The sequence below is a fragment of the Aythya ferina genome (assembly GCF_964211825.1).
Source record: "Aythya ferina genome assembly, chromosome: 11".
Taxonomy (NCBI): domain Eukaryota; kingdom Metazoa; phylum Chordata; class Aves; order Anseriformes; family Anatidae; genus Aythya; species Aythya ferina.
This window is the reverse complement of record NC_140307.1, coordinates 2,514,096-2,537,505: the sequence shown is the minus strand read 5'-3', so window position 1 is coordinate 2,537,505 and position 23,410 is coordinate 2,514,096. Positions and strand designations below refer to the sequence as shown.

The 23,410-nt window shown below is 41.7% G+C and overlaps 1 protein-coding gene across 7 annotated transcripts in view; it reads right to left on the bottom strand.

The window, feature by feature from the left end:
- Positions 1-23,410, bottom strand: part of MEGF11 (multiple EGF like domains 11) — a 283,958-nt gene that overhangs the window by 76,693 nt on the left and 183,855 nt on the right. For all 7 annotated transcript variants that reach the window (XR_014696988.1, XM_084532754.1, XM_084532753.1 and 4 more), the window contains 4 exons: positions 16,637-16,883; positions 14,853-14,973; positions 10,003-10,139; positions 4,330-4,542 (listed from right to left, as the gene is read on the bottom strand). Coding sequence is in view for 6 of the 7 variants with exons in the window: in XM_084532754.1 (XP_084388880.1) it covers positions 4,330-4,542; positions 10,003-10,139; positions 14,853-14,973; positions 16,637-16,883 (718 nt within the window). In the remaining variant the exon portion in view is untranslated. The remainder of the gene's footprint in view (positions 1-4,329; positions 4,543-10,002; positions 10,140-14,852; positions 14,974-16,636; positions 16,884-23,410) is intronic.

Sequence of the window (23,410 nt, the reverse complement as noted above, 5' to 3'; positions counted from 1 at the left end):
ACTTGATGAGAGCAGGAACGAAAGCTTAGTCTTGAAGAATTTGGCAGTGTTAAGCATTAGTATTTTGCATTGAATCTTAACAACCTTTATTTCTCCAAATCTCTTGGATAACAGTAAGGAATAGTGTAAAAAACCTAGAATGAGTGCAAGCAGCCAAGTGTTCCTCTGGCACTGGGCCAAGCAGAGGTGGAAACTGGAATCTGTCCACAGCACACAACATGGCAGGAGACAGAAATTGTTCCATGGCTCTTGCTGCAGTTTGGAAGCTACCATTGCTCCTTGGCTTCTGAGCCACATTAACAGCATTGAAAGATTTTTGATACTGTTTTGATACCAAATGAACTGAAAAAAAGAAAGTATTTTTTGATGTTTGCATTTTTTAAGCATCTAATTTTGAGGAAACCTGTTTTCTTTTGCTCCAGGTAATTTAACTTTGTAAAGGCAAATTGGGAAAATAAATGCTTTAGACAGCACAGTCTGTTCCAGTTCCTGAATTTGTTCTCCACACATCTTTCAGTCAAAACAAATTCTTCCAATGAAATTTCTGACTTTCTGTTTATACACTAGCACCAGTCATCTCATCTTAATAAATAGCTCTAATTCTCACTTAATGGTATTTGCTCTCTTTTGGTGTCCATTTTACATCCAGTCTCCCTTTCTAAATGCTCTCTTCCTTTTAAAGAAGTAGCCACAATGAGACTGCAGGGCCACTACTTCAGTCCAGTACACCTTCAAAGCCAGCCTCATTCAAGTACATTCTTGATTTAGTTCAAGGCGAAACGTCATGTAAGGTCCATGGGATTTGGTTCTTCTAAACTTTTCAACATTGCAGCGATAATCAGAGCCTCTGGAGGTCTATCCATTCCATTAGACTTCGTCATGATAGCAGGTAGAAAAGTGTCAGGGCTTACAAGGTCATTGTGTCTTGCTTCCCTTCTCATGTCTCTGACCTGGGAAAGACACAGCTAAAGGTCCACACGGTGACTCCACATCAGTGGTCAAGAAAGCTCGGTAGCTCAGACTGCTCCACCTATTGATCTCCTCCTCTGCTTTCAGGAAAGCATGCCCTTCTGACTACTGTGGACTGTTTCAACACGTGTTTCTTGCACAGCAGAGTTTTTCCCAGTTGTATCCTTCCCTGTGGAAGGACAGTCCAAGTCACCAGTGCAGTATAAATTACCTAATTCTGGAGTCGTTCAAAAGTCACACATACAATGTGCCTTTCAGAGGGCTTTGATGCAGAAATTATTGGATGATGTTCTTCAGCCGTTGCTATGCAGGAGGTCAAAGTAGATGATCAGACTGGTCTCTTCAGACATTAAAATAGATAGATCTATGAAAATAGGAGAGCTGAATGTGTGTGTCTTAATGTTCCTCTCTAACCTGCTCCTCAAAGCCCCCAGAACTTACTGTTCCAGCCAGCTTTCCACTAACCAGATCAAATGAGTCAAAATAACTGACAGAAATAAGCAAGCTTCCCTTACCACCTTTCAAGTGTTTATAAAATTCTCCTACACACTTAGGTATCACTAGATGTAGCCAACAGTTTAAATGGCTTCTGGGAAAAATGGAATATACGGCTGTCGATAAATTAATCACTTTGGAAGACTATGGTTGCAGTAATGACAGGAATTCAGGGGAGGAGGTGGGTGGGAAGAGAAGCGTGTTGCATGGGACAGGCTAAACAATCAGTAAAAAGATTTGCTCAGAATACGGAGTGCCTTTAGAGAAGGTCATTTTCCATCAGCTCTGACACTCCTCGGCTCAGAAATTGACAGTGCTCTGAGGAGCTCATTGAAAAGTGGAAAGCTGAAATACCATGGATGAATGAAAGAACATTTACAGATCTACAGCTTGCTGATATCTCTTTGTTCCATAACAGCAGTGATAAGATGCAGGAAAAAGGGAGATTTTATCAATGGAGAGACTAGACTCATTTATTAAGGGAACAGAGATACCATCTTAGCAGAGGATGCTGCAAGTGAAGCTGATGAAGCAGTGATGGGAGGGAAGGCATAACAAGTACCTGTCAGAGAGCAGCCATGCACAGGGCAGGTACATGGTGTGTAAGAATAACCACACGTCTAGAAAAAAGCTGGGAGAGGATTCAATCCTCCATCTGTCTGAGCCGTCTCATCCTCGAGACCTCACCTTCCTTCACAGGCGGATGGTGCTAGGCTGTTCCTTCAGGGAAGATCTTCTGGCAACCCCCGAGAGCATCTCCTGGCCAGTCCTTTGACTGACCCAGATGAAGTCTTGCACCCTCAAACCCCCATTCTTCCCACACGTAAGGGACTCTCAATGAATTGAGCGGTTATCTGAGAAACAGAAGCCAAGCTCATTCTTGCCCATGGCCTGCAGACCTTCCGCTGTGTTTACAACTTTCTGGGAAAAAGGGCACACAAACAGGTTTCTGCAGGCTTGGATAGGAGGAGGTGAAGACACGGTGTCAGCAACTGGCTGAGAGCAGTCTCACCCTACTGTACACATGAAAAAGAGCTTTTGGCGAGGAGCGATTTGCTCTGTGTTTACCTCAGCCTTAAGTTGTGCACACTGGCAAAATGCTGTGTTATGCAGGAGTTTATAACTTAGCTCTGTCTGCGGTAATTCTTGAATCATCACCTGTCCTCGGTACAACACAACATTAACCTTTTGTGTATATTGCTCAGCTCATGCCTCAGGGATGTTATTTTTTGCAGTGGTATCATGATACACAAAACACGCAGAAGGGACAGAAGCCTGTTGTTTAGAGCTCCCCTTGAGGTGCCGAACACTTCGGATCCTCACTGTCAAACCCAACAGAGCTAGCAGCTGTCTTTCTGTAGAGGACTCGTAGGATCAGCATTACAAGGCTTTTTAAGTAATCCATTGTGAGCTCCGACTTTCGGTGAAGCAAAACCTCACCACTCACAGTTGAACTTGAATGTACAAGAAAGATCACCTGTTTATTTGCAAGACTGAGACAAATAGAGTCTATCTCAAGCACACAAACAGATTTGCCTGAAGTGTTTGTGTGTGTGTGTGTGTGTGCGCGTGCACAAATTAGGCAGTATTGCTTGCATACATAATTGAGGAGAGTGTTTGTATTTTATCAAGCTGCAACATTGCCAGGTAGGTTTGTCATCATCAGCAAGACAGTCAGGTCTCCACCTGTCTGGTTTAAAATTGAAGAATGTTCGTATCAAGGGCATGTTTGCTTGGGCATCAATTATCCTCACCCCCCTCTGAAGCCTACACAATCCTGGATTGGCTGTGAATGCTTAACAGCAATGGACAAAAAAAGAGGAAATCGGGTGGGAGCTGAGGGGCCCTGCAGACATGTGGGCACTCCAGGCCTTCAGAAAAGCTCATGCCAGGGTGTTTTTGCTGTCCAGGCTCCCTTTACTGTATAGGAACCTCCAAACAGCAATTCTAACAGTCAGAAGATACAAAAGGTAGCAAACAGGGTAACAGAGTAGTCTTAAATTCTTCCTTTTTCAGGGTTCAGAAAACTTATTTAAGCCTGCAAAGGGAATGAAAAATCAACCTGTCTCATGTTAGTCTCAAGTCTCTTTGTGGCTTTAGCTCTTAGTAATAAGAACCTCAAGAATAAGATCCTAAAAAAAGCAAAAGGGAATAAAACATTGAGACCTGACCTTTTAAGTGAGGCTTATTCCATTTTAGGTACACTTCCCTGATATTTTTCTACCTGAATATTTCACACATACACATATTCAATGAAGAGCAAAAATAGGCACATATGAGAAGAGAGGAGATGTCTATTTTGACAATGTCGGCTTCGTTACAGTTCCACAGACTGACTTGGGGATATTGATTTTGGTCTATTTATACGTTGTCCTCAAGTGTTCTCAACAAGGTAATTTGCCACGAGACATAAACTGAAGCAAATTAGGTTTCATTTTGAAAGTACCCTTGCTGTCTATAGATTTAACAAGAAAACCTGTGTCATAAAAAGAGCCAAAATGATGGATTTGACTAAACATAACTATATATTTTAAACTTCATTGGGTCATTATACATATATATGGGTTTCATCTATTTTTTTTATGTCCAGAAGACTGCAGCTACAGGATAAGGCCATATGTCAGATTGTTTTAGATCTTAGCTAAACTGTTTAAATAGTTAACAGATACATGCTCAGTAGATGGCTAGACTGAGGCTTACAATTCCAAACCTGAGGTCTTTTAAATCAAAGGTTGTAATACAGAGGAACTGTATGTTCTTAATTAAATCTACAGAGAAAAGGATGTGGTTGTAGCTAAATGACTTTTTTCCCTAATGCTTTTATTTGAGCAGTCCCTGCACTAGTATATAACATGATGTACTCACCTGAGAGTGTTGGTAATATTGCAAGGACATCTCTTGTTGCATTTGAGGCCATATAACCCTTCTGGACACATTCTTTCTTGGCAATGAATCCCTTTAAATCCAGGGTCACACATACATGCTCCATTGACGTGATAACACTTTGCACCATTTTGGCAGTCACATCTTTGTGTGCACTGAAAGCCGTATGTCCCAATAGGACACTCTTCTTGACACCTGTAATGAAATATGTGAGACGGGATCCAATTAAATACTACAGTCTAGTTTACTTATGACTCTTACATGGGCATGTTTTTGTTAATGAATTAGATATAAAATCATTGCTCATTTATTTAAGTAATATGCCGTGAACTGATATCATTGGGGTGATGTGATATCTTGGGCATGTAAATAGCTGTTAACTGAGAGTGCATTAATCTCTGTCCAATTATATCCCGCAAAATTTGCATTAGTTAACGAAGTGCATTCTTGTTTCCTGGACCTCAGCATTTCCATTCACCAGCCATAAGAAATTGATATAGAATAAGATACTTTATATATATATATAAACTTCATATTTTTGTTCTCTTTTCATTACAGAAGGATTGTGTACCTTCTTTAAAAGCATTCAGTTGTCATATAGGGATAATGAGGTCTGAAAGGAAATGTGGTCTATTAGGCATCAAGTAGAATGTACTCCAGCAACATATAGTTTTACTTTCCCTCTACGCTGCCACCGCACCTGCTTTATACCAACCAGGAGAAAATATACTCCTTTGTATTTTGTGTGTGCTTTGAGTAACTGCAACTCAAATTTGCATTTCATCTCTTACTCCAGGGATGCTAAGTAGTATAATATCTCCAGACAAATAACTTTCACATTCCTTAGCGTAGTATCTTCTCCAAAATTGCCGACATTTTTAATATTTGGTACACATAAAAATTGAACCTGCAAACACTATACACAGATTGTTTTAAATTACACCTTCCGTGCACTTTTCTACTGTTTCCCTACTGAATACATTATGAAGTCTGCCAAGAAGTCTGTTTCATTGTCCTACAGTTTAAGTGATTATAATATTTCCTATTTTTAAAAGCTCAACAAAAGTCCTAGAAGTACCAACTGATTCTGTGCTTGACATAATTCAGTGGTTTCAAAATTTTGCAGTGAGTCAGTACTACAGTTTACATGATCCACCGTGAAATACAGATACGCTTTTTCAGTTAATAAAGAGAGAAAAAGGAGTCCAGAAAAGCTCAATTCCCTTATCACATGGACACCAGATATTGGAAATTGCCTATCAGCATTAATTTAATCCTGGGCATTGATTAAAGTGTATACTGTAAACTCAGAGGCAATTGTTAAATGTCTTTCTGCAGGTCATTTCACAGCTGGCAGGTGAGAGCTAATATAACGATCAGTAATAAAAGATTAATGCATGATGCAAGCCAGGCAAAACTGCAATGAACACTGTCAGTATATAAGAAGAGAATTGCTATTGCAGCTTCAGATTATCACATTTTACTAAAAATAAATGAACAAAGCAAAAGGCCGAGCTAGTGATTTAACTGAAGCAAGCAACAACACAGTTGTTAGTTACACAATCCAAGTTCAGGAGTTCATACGAGACCCAAAGAGAGGAGCCTGTGACAAACAGGAAGGGAGAGAGCCCAGAGAACCACCAGCAGCACTGGCTGCAAGCCCTGCAGCTCTCAGGGTAGTTCAGCTGCAAGGGAAACAACCAGCAAAGAATGAGGAACATTAGGGCTGAACCACTTGAAGCAAATGAAATGCAATGAAGAACATATTAAGATGCCTTCTGTCTCCACTGCCGTACACAGCTCGACTAGTTAGCAGGAGAGCACTGTACTCAACGAGATGAATACTTAGTCAATAGTGCACTATATCATTCTATATTTATCAAAGATGAAGCATTACCTAGCAGGGAGAAAAGCATCTGGAAATGAAATATTGACGACCTAATCCATTTACATAATTAGCCTTTTTCTACTAACAATTTAACCAACTTATTTATTTGGAGATCAAGCAGCTACTGCTAATGAATTTTATACAAAGAATACTAATAACAACTCCTCTGGAACATAAGAATAATCACAGCAGGAATTAGCTTTCTACTTAAACATCTTTCCTTTGCAACATATCAATCTAATGTGTCCATAGCACCATTAACAACCAGATACATTGTTCAATTAAATTACAAAATGAGCTGCTAAACCCTAGTTATGTTTCTTGTTTAATTTACATTGCTTTCTGCCTATCTGGGGAGATTCGTATTACAATATCCACTGTACTTTAATATGTACTATAATTATTTGGGTTGGGACAGGATAATATGGCTGTCACCTGTAGAATTAATGGAAGCAATTTCACAAAATATTAAACATAAGACAGCCTGCTTAACTGATGAACTCGGTACACACACCTACAATTTTTGCGGACTTTATTTTTAACGGAATAACGCTGTAAAATATTTTGGGCTTTTTCCTTTGTTTGTTTATTTTCACAACAGTGATCACATTTATGTCGCACAAATATTGAAAGCCATCCAAAAAGCACTAGTCTGCAAATCGCCTTTCTGTTGATAGAAGTTACAAACACAACAACAAAAGACTAAGTCTGCTCACACTGTTACAACAAATGTGGCATTTATTCTGCTCAGACTTAGTCTTTACATTTAATGGCAATATGTAAAACAAAGCTAAAACAGTATGTTCGCTTTTCCAGTCAGCCATAGAATTCCTCATTCCCAGCTTCTAACTCTGCTTCTGCTATTATTCCTTTCCAGTTTGCAAAACACACATTTGCATGACATATCCAGTCATTGCAGCACAGCACAGAGCTGCCTGCAGTTATTAATAGTGCTTGCCAATTTACTAGATATTTAGTGTGTTGCCTCTTCCTGGAAAACAGGTAGGGAACAAAGTGTGGCAATTACACTTACACAGACCTTTATGACCATTTCATCTCCACAAATATTTATCTAACTACATGTTATTATCTTCTGCGTGAGACAATGGGTGGTGGATTTATACAGTACTTATCAACAATTAAAAAGGATAATAGTAGATAAAGCACGTTTACTTTTTTATTGCTGTTATTCACAAAATCTGTTATTACGAAGAATATTTTTTCATCGCCTTGTACAATTTCAAAGAAATCATTATTTTGTTGTGCAGCAGCTTTCTCCTGCTACTCTTGCAATTATATTGCAGCACGGCAACAGCTACAAGATCCAGAAAGTAAAATAGACCCTAAACTAACATGGAGCTGACTAATCCACTCCATTGTCCATGCTCTACAAACACACAACTAAGGAAAGCAATTTAGACTTTTTTAAGACCTTGTGCCTGCTCCTGCCATCAGTGGAATCAATGGGCAATCTCCCTGCAGCTAGCTGTAGCTGACAACAAGGTGAGGGTACACACGGCTCTTCAGAGCAAAGCGTTGCAGGTTTGTGTCGTCCCAGCTCAAGTGAAAGGCTCCAACTAAATGTGATGAGCCCAAGGCTTCACTTCCCTTGCTAAAGGCTGATAAAGAAGCATTTTTTAACATTCTGAGAACCCACTTGGAAGGTGGTAATGTCTAGGCCAATGTAAGTTTTCCCTGCTGCTTTCAGAACTGTCCTCTCTCCTAACTTTCTCCTGTACTCATTTATCTTTTCATGTACCCGCATTTCTGCTCTTCAGCCTTGCCCTTCAGTGTCTATCTTTTACCTCCCTGCTCCAGGAGAGGGCAGGTGATCCATTCCTAAGGGTTTTTCTTGGGTACAGGTTCACTGTGAGACCTTCCCTCAGTTTCTTGTCATCATTTTCCAGCCATTTGTGCCTTATGTTGTCCCTCCCTGCTTCTCTTTGTCATCCCAAGCCACTTCTCTCTTTGAAGTCCAAATCTCTCTCACCTTTCTCCAAGGACAGATCTGAAGAGCCCACACTCTCTTTGCTCAAGGACGGTTCTTGTGAAGTCTGCCCTGTAGTGCCTTCTCTGTTGTCTCTCCCTGAGCCTGTTTCTCCAGACCCTTTCTAAAGTGGATAAAGTGGCAAAAACTTCTGCTTTCGATAGGACACAGAATTGGGTCTTCTGCTACCTACTTGCCTTCTCCTTTCTGGGTCCATCAATACTCCTGGTCCCCAGCTTCTCTGCTCTTATTGCTGGAGTGCACCTAAGTGTTGCAGACAGTACAACAGCCTGCAAGTGTTTTTTCCTTGTGCCATGCTCCTGTAGCAGAGCCAGCTCTTCTGCTGCATGTCCTCCCTCGCGGCTGGAGGCTATCTTGGCAGCTGAGCAAAGAAACTGGCTCAGCTGCAGGCTGCTGGCTGGAAGCTCCTGACAACTCTAACGCTGCTGATTCACCTATGGTCAGAAATCGATCTGATTTCAACCAGACAAGGAGACCTACAGCCAGAGGGCCAGGACTGAGGGCAGCTTGTGATTGAAGTGCAGTCACTACTGTAGGTGTCCAGGCTGCACAGATGCTTCTTTTAGAGGAATTGTCTCCAAAAGGTGAGAAAAGAAAACTTTGGTTAGAGATAGCAATTATGCAGTGCCATTGCAGTGTATCTCAGGGATCCTAAAATCACTGCCTCCAGATGGAGGATGGTGGAAAAGAGACACACTGATATTTCCTCCCCTAAATTAATTTGAAATAAGAAGTATTTCCACCATTTTTAACCATATGCAAATTCTGTCATAATCTCCAGAGCCCCTTGCCAATTACCCCTGTCAATGAAATGTAAACAAGGAGCACCCACATTTAATGGGACACAACACGGCCTTTGGAACACCAGAGCAGTGTCGAAGGCTGGTCTGTTTGTGTGCTATAAAGACCTGCTGATTATACAATGATAGAAGAAATGAGAAATTCCAGTGAGCTTTGCTGCATAAAAATGTAATTTTAGTGTATGTTGACATACCAGTACTAGCTTGTTCTAGCTAATAAAAGAAGGAAAGGTATAGGAGAAAGGGCTTTAGCACGGGATATGCTAGTGAGTTGTGCCCATGGTCTCTGGAAAGTCTGGTGACACAGTCCAACCTCTAGTGAAAACTGCTAATGAAAGCTTCTTCATCTGCAGCTTCCTCACCATCGTTAGCCTTGCTGGCAGGATTAGCTGGAGGACTAAGGCAGCATGCGTTACAATCCCACCTCGACTTTTCTCTGTAGTCATTTTGCTAAGTCCATGACACCTTTGTAAAGCAACATTATCATCTTCTTAGATTGATTTATGGGTGAAGCCTTTCGTTTATGAATTTTGAGGATTTATCACCCTTTGTTGGTGTCTGAGATGGATCAGTGCTGCAGCAGCACAGAGGGGATGAGGAAAACATTAAGCTGCTGCATTGCTTACTCTTGAGGATATTAATTTGTATAAATATAGTTCATTTACATATCTTGTAAACATGTAATGCTCTCTATTAAATTTATCACTGTAAATATCCAAATTAAATTTAATCCATTAAATTTTAAAAGTTATATTAAAAAAACTGTAAATGGAGAGCATTGCCAATAAAAAGTAATAACATTGCCACATTTATAATGTTTGAACTGCTTTAGAAAGATGAACCTAATTGCAGCAAGAGGAGCATAACACCGCTTTTCTGAGAGTAAGATTGTCCTAGAAGGGATATAAATATTGCCAACTGATGGTTAAAAGTAAAGGCTTTGCAGTTTTGATTTTTACCTGTCTCCCACATATCCAGGTGTGCAGATGCATTTTCCTGTCACAGGATCACAGTGTCCTCCGTTGTGGCACGGACAGTCCTGGCTGCAGTTAATTCCAAATGTTCCAGAAGGACACGGCTGTGCACACACCAGCCCCTAGTAAGGTTGCAGAGAGAGCAATAGTTCAGTCAACGGTCATAACGCAATGAATTCCTACCCACTTCTTTCCCTCTACCCTCACCTCTTCAGTCATCACAGAGTGGCACATGCCAGTGCTTTTGGCAAGCTGTGGAAGAGGCAGGGTGGGAAGAAGAGATTGGGACAGTTGCAGAAAGACTCCAGTGATGACAGAGAAACAACTGGACACTCCACACTACCAGTGTGGCAGCCTTTTGGCCAGAAGAAGTAGTTTTGCAGTAGAAAATCTGCCTAATCCCTCAACACTGGCTGGATGCATCATCCAACATCCCTCAGCTATTTATCCTCAACCTTGGTGCCATATTTCACTCCTTGACCTACCTCAATTCCACATCTCAGTGGCTACCATCTTCCTCCATTTCATGCTCTCAGCCCTCTGCTCTCCTCCCTCTTTATTCCTGTCCACACAAAACCTGGGTTGCACACTCCCTTTCAGCCTTCTCTCGTCCTGACCCATCAAATCCCCATCTCTGAGCTGTTTCCTCCTTTTCCTCCCCACGTAATCATCCCTGAGAGTGAGGAACAGACAGTTGGTCATTCTTCGTTGTGCACCCTGGCACTGCTCAGCAGGAAAAGCAATTGCTGGGCAAGCCTTGCTTCAGCTCTTCATCCCCGAGGCAGAGAATGCTCCCCATGGGCAGTTTCTTTGGAGAATCACCTGCCAAATTCAGGTGGTTTTCCTCCAGGTGTCATATAATGCTCCCTGCCAAGTGTCAGGACCTCACAAGGATTTCCCTAGACTTTCTTAGAAGTTGTATAAATGGTTTTTTATGTGAGCAAACATAAAATCCGAGGCTGGCATCCAGCTGAATAATTTCAGCCAAAACCATTCTGGCAGTGCGTGATCTGAAGATGGGGTCCTACACTGGAAAACGTTTGGCAACGGTTGCAAGTGAAGCTGCTGCCAGTGCCATGCACAGCGCAATGTGTTGGACAGAAATGTGCTTTTTGATTGTCCCTGTTATTCTGTTTTAATCTCCCAGAAGTCTTATTTCCCTGACTAAGACCCAGGGCAAGGTGTTTTGAATAAAAAAAGCATATATTAGACAAAAGCTATACAAAACATAACACAGGAGCATTAATGGCTGCTTTCACTCATTGGGGTTCCCTTCTCCAGAGTTTGGGAAGTTCAGCAGGATCCACAACCCCGAAGTGGAGAAGCTGCTCTTCAACGTAACCATAAAATAGATGCTTCAAGACTTTCCCAGCCAGTGATAGGTGGCTCCTTGGCTGTAAAATAGACAGCTTGGCCTTGGTTCAAGAACATTCAGATTACAGTGTTAAAAAAATGGTGTCTCCGGGCTTAAGGAATACACAGTGCTATATATCTGAAAATGTAAGCGCCCATTTATCTTGATAATAAATACTTTCTCTCCTCATGTCTCAAAAAGAACAGGATTTCTATCAACAAATGATGAGAAAGCAATACTCTGTGATGCATCCCCTCGGAGCCCAGAGAATCTTCAGGCAAACTTTTTGCATTAATATGTACTAAGGGAATCCAAAACATCCTTCTCTGGAGGATCAAATGTCAGACCACCGTTTCCTGCTGCTTACACATCTAATCTGCAAAGTTCACCCCATCAGCAGCTTTTTTAAGGCTCTGATACCACCAGTTTCTGCTTTTAACATTGTTTGCTATATTATTACAATTTTGCAGCAAATAAAAGATTTTTTTTTTCTGCTCTACTGTCTTCTCCTCGTCCTCCCGCCCCATTTTTAAAATCCAAGACAGAAAGAAAAATAGACCCAGCTACAAACTTCATCAAGCGCGGAGGTTTCAGGGAATGAGAAAGAAGTGATTAGCACATTAGGATGTGTTGTATTAGCATGGCACCATGATGCAGAGCCTCGAGAATGGAATCTGGCGTCAAACGGGGTGTGTTGCTAGCGACAAACGTTCTGTCATGCGAGGAAAGATTGCTGCTTTCCTGAGCATGGAAATCTAGTCCTTCAGAAGTGTTTCTGAGAAGCGCTGTAAGAGCTGAATTTAACTTCCCTCCCCACTTCCCGAGAGTGCTTGGAGGATTTAATGCTGCAAATGAGAGAGATGTATAGAATTAAAGCTGTAAATTGTTGATGAGGCCCTAAAGCAGCCACCCACTAACTCCCACACCCACAAAGACGCAGAAGTGGAAAAAGCCCATCACTGCAGAATGCTGGAAGCCCCATTTTGTTGACTCTTTCAACAGAATGCGCTGTTAGCCACCATCCTCTTGGTAAAAAAAACATGAGACAATAAATTCCCACAGGCCACAGTTTGTACAACTTTTTATGCTTCTGGAGAGTCTGCATGCGTTGGGAGGAAGCAGGAGGAAAGGAATACCGTAAGTAATAAAATAACCAGGCTCTGAAGATGGCAGATCCAAGGAAGAACCTAAGAACCCTCGGACTTCCTTCTATTCAACTTCTTGCCTCCTCTTCCGTATCCCAGAGACAGACAAGCCCCTGAGGGAACTGAGCTGCTGTTAATAAGTCTACCCCAGGAAGGGATAAAAGTCACAGCTCACCCAGCAGCAATAAAATCCAAGTGGATTTGCACTCGCATAAATCCAGGGAGAATTCTCTACTTCCAACATGATGGTATATTCAACACGTACGTGCAGTCTCAAGCCCCAAAATCAGCAAGTAAAATTCCTGGTGTCAAAAAAGGACTATCTAGGGTGTGAAATAAAATGAATGCTGTCTAGCAATCATTTCTCTCTCGCTCATTTACAGCCCACTTGTGTCTCACTTCACAAACCATTCCATCCACCAAGAGTTAAAACTATAGCATGAAAAAATATTTTTTCTCTCCCTGTGTACTGAATTACCAGCTTTTCATTAAAACCCTGGAGAGACCCTTTATACTTAAAATCTCAACATTTACAAGCTGAGTGCTTTTACTTATAATTTCAGTTTCTTCCCCCAGAATACTTGATTTCTCTCTTCAATTTTCAGTTAAGCTTGTTTCAAACATCAATTGTTAACTCTAGGGTTTCTCTGGGGACAGAGCAGCCAACAACACAGTTTTCAGGAAAGTCTCTCTGGGCCACTAAAAATGCAAAGAAAAGACTCCAAGCTGTAAGGAACAGGGCAGAAGTGGGCCAGAATACAGCTGCTGTGCAGCTCTGGTGCTGTGGCTCTTCTTTAGGGTCTACACTGCATCCTAAAAGACCTCTAAAAATTTCCTGCTCTATTCTTAAATCTCTTCAGTGACTTTGTAACTTTGGAAAAAAAAAAAAAAAAAAAAAAAGGAAAAAAAAAAAGAGAACTCCAGATGATAAAATACAAGTAAGGAAGAGTACAGCAAAATCGCTCATGTCCTCAGAAATGTTGGCACACAGAAGATTAGGGGAGCTGATTTAAATCACTTTACTACTTGGTCCTTAGGTTAACTGCCAGAATAGACTGACAGGCCCTGCAAAATATTGGAATGCTTCCTTTATGCATTAGAAAGTATTCTCCAGGAAGGAACCTTTTCTTCCTCTCCACTGCATGCCAGTTCAGGGCAAGGTGTCATTGTCTTATTTAGTTTCTGAAAAGTTTCAGCTACTTTGTCGTTTGAAATGCAGTGTTACCATCATCACCTTGGCCATCATTGTTAGGCAGAGAGAGATTCTCAGTACATGGCTGCCACCAAAAAGTTTGCACAGCAATGTTCTCTCTTGTGTTGCTGCCTAATAGCCACCCGAGTTTCATGGTTGGCATGTTTTACCTAAAAGCAGGTGAGTGATCAAACATTCTTGAGAACCCAAATGAAGGCAGCATTTGCTGCACAAATCCAAAGGAACATAAACATCTCGCTCAGTCCCCAAATGTTTTAATGGGTATAAGGGCCGTATCAGAAGTCAGTTGTACGATGACATCAGGGTCTTCCTTGTATTAAAATAGAAAATCACAGTACTTGCATGCATTAATATCCAGCAAGTTTGCCAAGAGACTAATTGTCAGATATGGGAAAAATGCCAGGAAACTTAGCTCAGCTAAATGGTATGTAGGCCTGTGAGACTTGGCAAGCCCCGAGAGAGTTAATTATCACATTATTGATAAAGTTAAGGACTTTTAAAATGTTTGGCCTTGCTTTCTTGACACAGAGGATTAAAGGTTAGGGTAATTTGCTCTCTCTAGGGTGACCCCTGATGCAAGCAAATCTATTGCACTCAATGGGAATTATGCCTGAGTAAGGACGGGGCACTGAACTGGCCTCTGTCTCCCTGCGTATATTCCTTTTGCTTTAACGACTGCCTGAGCCATTGAATTCCCCTTGACTTCTCCCTCTCCTCATTTCCTGAAAGGGAACCAGTGCAGTGTTTCTTACAATGCTGAGCTGGGTTTTGAGCTTTCTATCTCGTGTGAGGGCAGTGTCTAATGGTGCAGGGAATATTCCAAAGAACTGTAATTTGGAGAGCATTTTTTCTTCTCCTCCCACAGAGAAGTGCAATGAGTAGTTGTTGCATTTTTACTATTGTTTGTTTAACTCTACAATGGTAGCTACCAGCCAGAGACTAGTGGCCTAAGTGCTGTGCACACACAACAAAGGCAGTTCTACTTTCAGAACTGTTAGAGGACATGACAAGAAATAGAAGATACACACCACAAGCACGCAGGGAAGGTGTCTGCCGAGACAGTGAGGAGTTAACTTCCCATGCCAAGCTCTAAATGATGAATGAGCATGAATAACCTACGTACCATCCATCCAGGAGGACAGGAGCACTCTCCAGTGATGTGGTGACAGACTCCCCCATTCTGGCAAGGGCAGCGCAATTCACACTGAGCTCCGTGACTGCCTGGGGGACAGCGCTCTTCGCAACTTCATGGAGGGAGAAGAAACAAAAACCAGAGAGATCATTTAAAAGAACTTACAGGAAATAGCAAATGAGGAAAATCCACAACACAGGCCATCAATTGAGTCTTTATGCAAATTATGAAACCTCAGTAAGCCTTGGCTGGCGTTACCAATTAGCCAAGATCTCTTTTATTTCTGCTGGGGTTATTTATGTGCCATGGATCCAGTACTCCAAGGCTGATGCATGAATGCAGTCTGTATGTAGGCACCGCATGCCACTGATCTCAAAGGACAACTCACATCCCTGAAAATTGTCTAGGTAAGTAAGTGCTGCTAGATGAAGCCCCAATGTAAATTATGTGACAGAGCAACAACAGAAGCTGCAAATATAATAAGAGGATGGAATTAAATTGTTTGAAATTTCTTCAGCCACTATAAAATGCTATAATTTGCAATGTATAACAGGCTGGCAAGATCTCATCATCATTTAAAGGCTATTTAAGCTCATTGGGTCTCTCTGAGTGTTCATGGGGGGACGATGTAAGTCTTGTCCCTGCAAAACACAGAATCTCCTAGGCCTTTACACATTGGTGCTTTTCAGCTTTGCTTCTTTCTCTCATTTCAGGTTCTGAAATCACAGCAGTTCTTTTCCATAACTGATTGTCCTTTGATGAGGATGTTCATACAATGTGTTGCTGCATGTACACACTGCTGAGAGCAGGCATAGTAATGTCAATAGGACCACTCCTGATAGTAAGCAGAAGCTTTAGCAGTGAGTGCTTTCAGGACTGAGGTCATAAGGCTAGGAGGAAATCAGGTACTAAATAAAATATTCAAAAGGTGTATCACTTATTTATGAGGGTTAATATTATCTTTATTTTTACCTTCTCCTTCATGCAGGCCAACAAACAATACTAGATTGCAGAAGTATTAAGTCACCTGTAATAGATCTCTGAGCAAATTCAGTGACTAAATTCTCCTTTCCCCGTAAATAATTTTGAAAAACATAATTACTTCTGAAGCTACTGAAAGATCTCTAATGAGTACTGATGTTACACTGTGGGCAATTTTAAACAAGGAACTATTGCTTGCTGTCCTAAAATTAATATGCAGAATTTGTGAATCCTACTGGTAAACCTTCAGTGTGGTATATGGGGATTTAGCTACATGATTCTCGTTAAAGTTAATAGGAGTCACACCACTAAATCCCTCCTCACTATGCTAAAAATTTACCCCCTAGATAGTAAGCTGATATAGTTAACAGTAATACTTCCTCAGTTAGATTGAAACTCAAATAAATCGGAGATGGTAAGTCCCATTTGATACTGAACTGGATAGCTAATGAGTAAAATGTCCATTTGCTTATAAAAACTGGACTGTAATTTGGATTGTGCTCGCATACCGAAATTAGGAACAGCTACAGTTGTACAAGCTGCAAAATGTCATGGATTTTTAAATTCACTTTAGCAGTAAATTTTATTTTGGTATGCAGACAGGTATAATTAGCAGCAAAAAAAAGGAGATTTCCTTTATTTAGCCTCTCTGAAATTCTGTTACCTGATTTCTACAAAGGAAAGTGCATAATATGTAGATTGTTTAAGTTCTGCCAATTACTCACTGCATTAAAAGCAGTCAAAGCAAGGCTGTTAAATGATGCAGAGTAAAAGACACCTCTCATCCAACTTACAACACCCCCGTGTATCCGGGAGCGCAGTGACATTCTCCCGTCTCGTGGTCGCAGGTAGCGCCGTTGTGGCATTGGCACTGGAACTGGCAGCCCTTGCCATAGCTCCCGGGGTCGCAGAGCTCTTCGCAGCGCCAGCCCTGGTACCCATCTGCGCAGACACAGGCGCCCGTGATGGGGTTGCAGAGGGCCTCGTTCTGGCACTGGCAGCGGTTGCTGCAGTGGGGTCCCCAGTGATCGCTGTCGCAACCTGTAAAACACGTGGGCAGTTACCAAGATGATCGGGTACGTGCGTTGCAAGACTCTCATACCAGCCTCTTCTGCTTGGGTTGGCAAGCAGACAAAGAGACACTGCTAATAGCAGAAACTTTCTAAAGGGCCCTCAGACTTTTTAAAACTCCCCCTCAGCCAGCAGTGTACTTCAGCACGCAAGGAGACAAGAGCATCAGTTATACACCTAAATACGAGGACTTGTTTAACACCTTTATTGGATCAGGACCTAAATCTTTTAATATCCTGTTTCTTAGTGCTCTTAGATAGCTGGAAGGAATGAATTTATAGTGGAATTAGACACAGAGGATCACATCCTGACTGCAGTGTAGTTAATGACTGGTAGAATTGCCAAGCAAGTCCTGTAGATTTAATAATGTTATCAAATATTGTTTCTTTGCACTGTTCCCTTAAGATAATAAATATGATAATCTAAAGAAGACTTTCTCCTTCGGTGGGGTTTTTATTATTTAATTATTTATTTTTCTGGACTAAAAAGATGACAAGGCAGAAAAGAAGTTGAGATTTCTCAAGGCTGCTTAGCCCAGGCTTAGGAATGAAGGTATGGAGTGTGAACATCAGGTCATTTCTGTGCCACTAGCAATGTGTGCTAGCATTATAGAAGGGCACCAAAGCCCATGGCCATTGACACAGAGAGCAGATTCTCTACAAAAGGCATTTATGCACAGTGAGAACCCTTCACATGACAATCCTGCCTGATCTCTCCTTGTTTATGGACCATATGCAGGATGAGAGAGGGAAGTCAGCAGTACAGAAGCAGCTTGAACATGATTTGCTATAGAAACAGTAATCAGCACCTGCAAAACACCCGTTTAATATTTATGCATACAAACCAGATAGCTTAGAGAAAACATCCAGGGGTTAAGATTTCCTCCGTAAATGGTCAGCAGAAAAACAAAGTTTTCTTTAGGAGTCCTACCCTCCTCTTCCCAACCTGTTAACGTAGCTGTGCCTGCTGCTCAGAATAGAGCTGCTGGCAAAATCTCTGCTAAAGACACAGTTACAGATCATGTTCCAAGTACAGCTGGTTGTGCTCAGAGAGCTGATTTCAATTATATCAGCAAAAACTCTTCTGCCAGTGTAAAATCCACTGACATGCAGGAAATGAGGGTGTAATCCCAGCGACAACGCTGTCTTCACGAACTCTTTTATTTGCAAACATGTAAACTAATCCCCAGGTGACACTCGCTGCTTCTCAGGGCCGGATCTCTGTTTCCAGACTGTGCAAGGCAAATGTAAACACCACGTAAGCCAGAAGCTCCTGTCCTACACATTTCATAGCCCTTGACTGCTACAGTATTTGGCTATAAACCTACAATGGACACCTACATTTCTCAGTTAATTTTGGCAAGCTTTTTGTCCTTCACCTTCTTGAGAAGTTGGATACCCACTGGTCAGTCTGAGGATATTCAGCAGGAAAAGAGATGCATGAGGCTTTCTTCAATTAGCACTGCTGATCATCAATTTACAGACTTGTGTGAGCACCAGTGTCAAAGGCCGAAATAAACCTGAGAGAAGAGAACTCCAGGGTCTCCAAGTGGATGATCTGCAGGGGCTGGCAGCAATGCGTGGACAGACACAGCTTCAGGTCCCGCAGAGCGTGCAACGTGCTGCTGTGCATAATCCTGCTTGTGCCTCACACAAGACAGTTTATTGCTTTGCCTCATTTCTCCCACTGCTGTAAGCAGGGATGATAGTTCCTCACTAACACCACTGGGAGCCAAGCAAACGAAATCTTACTCTTTATAAGTCTTAAATTATTACTGAGAATCTGGGGAAAGAGACGATCTATCTTTATTTCACGTAGACACTTGGTAAGACTCCACAAGCCCTCTGGGGCAGGGAGCAAATCTGCTGGAGCTGCTGGGGTTTCCCAGCAATTTCCATTCCAGAAATACTGATTTGTTTTCTGCAGAACTTGAAAAATAAGAGATGCAGTTCTGCACCTCTGCAAAGGGCAAAAGTCTGAAGCACACAAGCAGAGCCAGTAGCCTTTGGCACGGGGAATGCAAGAATCAAACCTGACCCTACCTGACGCAGGGACTCGCTTCCTACCTTACCCCACCTGGTATCGGTGCCCTGACTGCCAGACTGCCGGGTGCTCGGCGCTGATGCAACTCCAGCTGCAATTAATTGCCTAATAGAAATGATAACACTGTTAGAAGATATGACTTACACCTTCGTCTTCCACATTGCAGATGAGTGCTCCAACCATCGGATTTGTCTGCTTGGTTTGTGCTTTTCACTTTGGAAGAAAGTGAAGGAGAAAGCAAACCTTTTATAGGATGGGAAAACCATTTCCCAACATCAGCTCAAGCTACTTGGTTCACTTTTATGGTGTCTGCCCCAAGCACAGCTCCATTTATGTAAGTCTAATCTTATTCAAACACATACTTACTATTTATACTTTGTCACATTTGCTTTCTCCCTGTACCAAATTTCACTCCACGATCTAGACAAAAGGAAGAACAAAATGCTCCAGGAAAGAGCAGAAATTCCTCTAATTGGTTGTAAAATCATTAAAAAATATATATAATTTGGATAATAAAAGAAGCCTGCAGTGACCAGAAAACCAGCTGACAGACAGATTTTCCAAAGGCACAAGGCATCAGCAAGCACACATTGCAACATTCAGTACGTTTAGCCCAAAGTAGCTAGCCAACATGTTTTAATTATCTGTGAAATAAAACAGCTTGGCATACCAGATAGCTACTAAGAATGTGAATTTCATGGGGATTTATTAGTGAGAGGACATAAAACGAGAATTAAAGTACATCTGAGTGCTCATGGAAGACACAGAAAAAACAGAACTAGAACCAAGATGGGGCTTGTACCATGTCCCATTTGCAATGCCTGATACAGCCCTCGCAGTTGTTGGACTCCTTTTTATGTCCTTAAAACTACAAGAAGGTTTTCACTATAATTCTCTAAATGGTTCAAAACCAGAGCCATAGCATGTGTGTATAACCAAGGCAAACAGCCCATTTTCTCTCTATTGATGGGATCATGTGTACACAAAACGATGAGGTGGCCCCCTCTAGATTTAAGTCTTAGCTCAGATGCCAAAGATTTTCTGCTTTAGCTCTCAGTTCAAGCCCTGTACAGGCCACAATGAGCAGGGCTATCTCATGCAGTAGCAATACATCTACTACTGATTAATTGCAAAGGGAAATGAGTGAGATTCAGGGGCCTTTTGCTAGTGTAAAATTTGTGATCATGGAATATCATGCTCACTTGATTTTACACTGCCGTAATCTAACATGAAAATAAGATCCTTGTTGCTCAAAGCTTATCAACATTTTTCTTTTTAAATTTTATTTCTTTCAAGCCCCATTTTGCAGTGACAGACTGGAGCTGCAAGTAAATTCTTTACCTATGTGATTTCACTGGGACATTATGTGATATTTATACTGTGATAACACAGAGATCTGCACTGTGGTAACCTCTGTACCTTTACAAAGACAGAGAGCTGATAAACTAAATCCCAGTACTTATTCATATGAGTAGTTCCACGGAGCTTAATAGGACCACTCATGTGTGAGACCACTCAAGTGCATAACTAGCCATGGGGTTGAGGTCTAGTAGTTCCAGCTAAAACAATAAAAAACAGAAGAAACAAAAGACTTCAGTAGCTGGGACACATTTTTCTCTATATGTCAGTATGGTAAGTCCTAGCTGGTGTGTGATGGCAGTTTCAGTATCAAGATACTCAGCAAAGTAGCCTCAATGCCATGGCAGCCTGCAGCACTTGAGGATCATCTACACCACCTCTCCTGTGAGCACAGAGACCATTTTAAAATACAGTCCAAGCCCTAGCACAGACTAATCCTACTCTTGTTGATAGCCTCTATGTGTTACCATAATAGAGATAAATAATAATAGCAACAATATGTGAACAGAAAGCTGATTAAAGCTTACACAAGAGCTACACTGTAAATGCATATGCCATTAAAAATGTCAAAATGATACAGAGACTTTAACTATACCATCAATAAGAGAAGCAACCTGAGAGTGGTGATGTCAGGAAGGTACAAATGCTCCCTTTAGACTCCATGTGTGTTTGTCAATACCATGAGAGATGAGCCTGAAATAGCTAGCGCTCTCCTGGGAGATGCTGCATTAAAGGGAGCTGCCATATTTCAGGTCACATGCTACCATTCCCTGGCAAACCTGCCAACTTACTCACTTTCTCTCCTTCGAAAATATGACTAGAGATTAATTGCCACCAATAAAAATGAATATAACTCTGTAAAGGATGATGCTGGGTGCCTAAGCATAATTACAGTTGTCTGCATATGGTAGCGCATGACAGGTGAAAGATTCATCCCTGCGTGGAAAGGTTGCTCAACACAGCACAAAGTGTTTGCTTCCTCTCTGCATCTCTCCCTCCACCCCGGAGCCTCAGTGGCGTGTTGAAATGAGTGCTAATTGCAGCAGGCTCTGCATATCCTCCTCTATAGCCGTGCATGACATCCTGCCACCAGTTCTGTCCTGTTAAAAGTACAACGAGGACACGTTGAAGGGCTGCTTCCCTCCCCAGTGGCTGTATTCCCCTCTAGGAATGATTACTGAATTGTTCTGTTTTGGGTTAAGAGAGAGAACCAGTATTTATGGCAGTGGTGCAAGCTGGACGTAGACAAAGCAAACACACAAGTTTGAAAAGTTAGCAGATGAATAAAAGGCCTTCCAAGGAAGAGCTGCCATTTATCAAGGGACTTAACCCAACAAGAGAGTCAGAAGTGCTCTTCCAGTGCTTTTCTATCACAGCACAGGTACACTACTAACACAAAACCAGCATCTTGTATCACAGCAGCACCAGCAGCAGTGATCTTAAGGTCTCTGCTTATTTTGCTCTCATTAGCACAAGCCTGCCTGTGTCTATGTTTATAGCTGGTGACCAGTCCTGTACTCCAGGTGTGCACAGTCAGTGGGACATTCATCAATGTCCTGCAGACGACATGGCTGAAAAAGTCAAGTGGTTGCTTTTCTCAGTCTGAGGACCCAGGACCACGTTTGCCTGTTGGCAATCTTCAGCGAATCCATACTTTAAAAGAATGTTCTGCAAATTTGCAGTGAATTAAAGCGCAGATTGTAGCTCACAGTCAACAATCAATATTCTGGCATATTTCCAAACGGAGTTTGAAAGGTTTAAATACCAGCCCTTAAAAAAGGCAAACAGTAAACAAAATGAACTTGCTAAATCTAGGAGGACACAGTTTAAAATGGATTATGTTAGAGTTTATTTGGAATTTAGGGATAGATTTTCCTCTTCATATAACTGTAATACTGTACAATAATTATATGAGTACAAACTAAGGTAAGATGCAGCCTCACCTCTGTTTTCCCCCTCCCTAATTCAGTTTTGGAATCTGACTGGGTTTAACTGGTTGGCCTACCTAATGTCAACCGGGAAAAGAAACAGCAAAAGCTAGAACATACGCCTGGATGCAGTGAATAAAAAATTAAAATAATCAATTAGCTTTTTATTCCCTGTACTTAGCGCAATAGGAAAATTATAGGCCCTGTATTGAGCTGGTATCTATTCACTGTGCAGCCATGATTCATTCTGGCACAGTTCAACACCTTTGAAAACAGAAGCCAAAGCTGCAATAGGTTTGAAACAAGGTCTGTGAAGAGGGAACCCTCTCACTACGACAGATCACGCTACGCTGCGTTTGGCTCTGAGCCGTGCTATGTGTCCCTCCCGGGCTGGCAGTGCGAGGAACGCACACGCTGCTAAGGGAGTCTGCCATATATTGAGATCACTTCTGATCTGCTTGATTCCAAACATTGATTCTAAACCAAGAAACTGTTTATCTTTTAAAGACTGTTTATCCTCAGGATTTCCAGCACATGTTTATGGACCACGACTGTCCTCAAAATAACCCAGATTTCCAGAAAATCCATTGAGAAATGTTCTCACAAATGCCTGAAATGCCTCAGTGCAAATCTACCTGTACCTGATTAAGTTATAAAAAATGCAATTTGCAGACACTCGGTGCCACCTCTGGATAATTCATTAGCTACACTCCGCTAAGATTTCATCTATATTAAAAGCAATCTGTAATTAAAGGCTTCAGGGGCGTAGCTGGACTTCTCTCGCAATTGTTCCTGTAGCAGCCATGGGCCGCTGGCTCGTTAATCCCCATGCAGTAAGCGGTCCACGGGAGGATGACAGTCTTCTGCTCCTAGTCCATTACCCACATGTCAGAGGTTTGTTCTGGTCCATGCTGATGAGCCATGTGTATAGCAGCCTGATGACACTCTTGATGGAATTTTTCATATTCTCCATTTGCTTTTCAGGGAAAAACAAGCAGACCAGGGAACATGATATATAAATAAAACATTTGACTTATGAAGTTGGTGTCACAAAAATCAGAAAATGTCAGATTAAAGGTTGGAAGGGCAGCAGTAATTCAGTGTTTGTGCCTATGAATCACGATATTGCCTTTCATGATGTGAGCACAGGCTACTGTTTACAAGCCC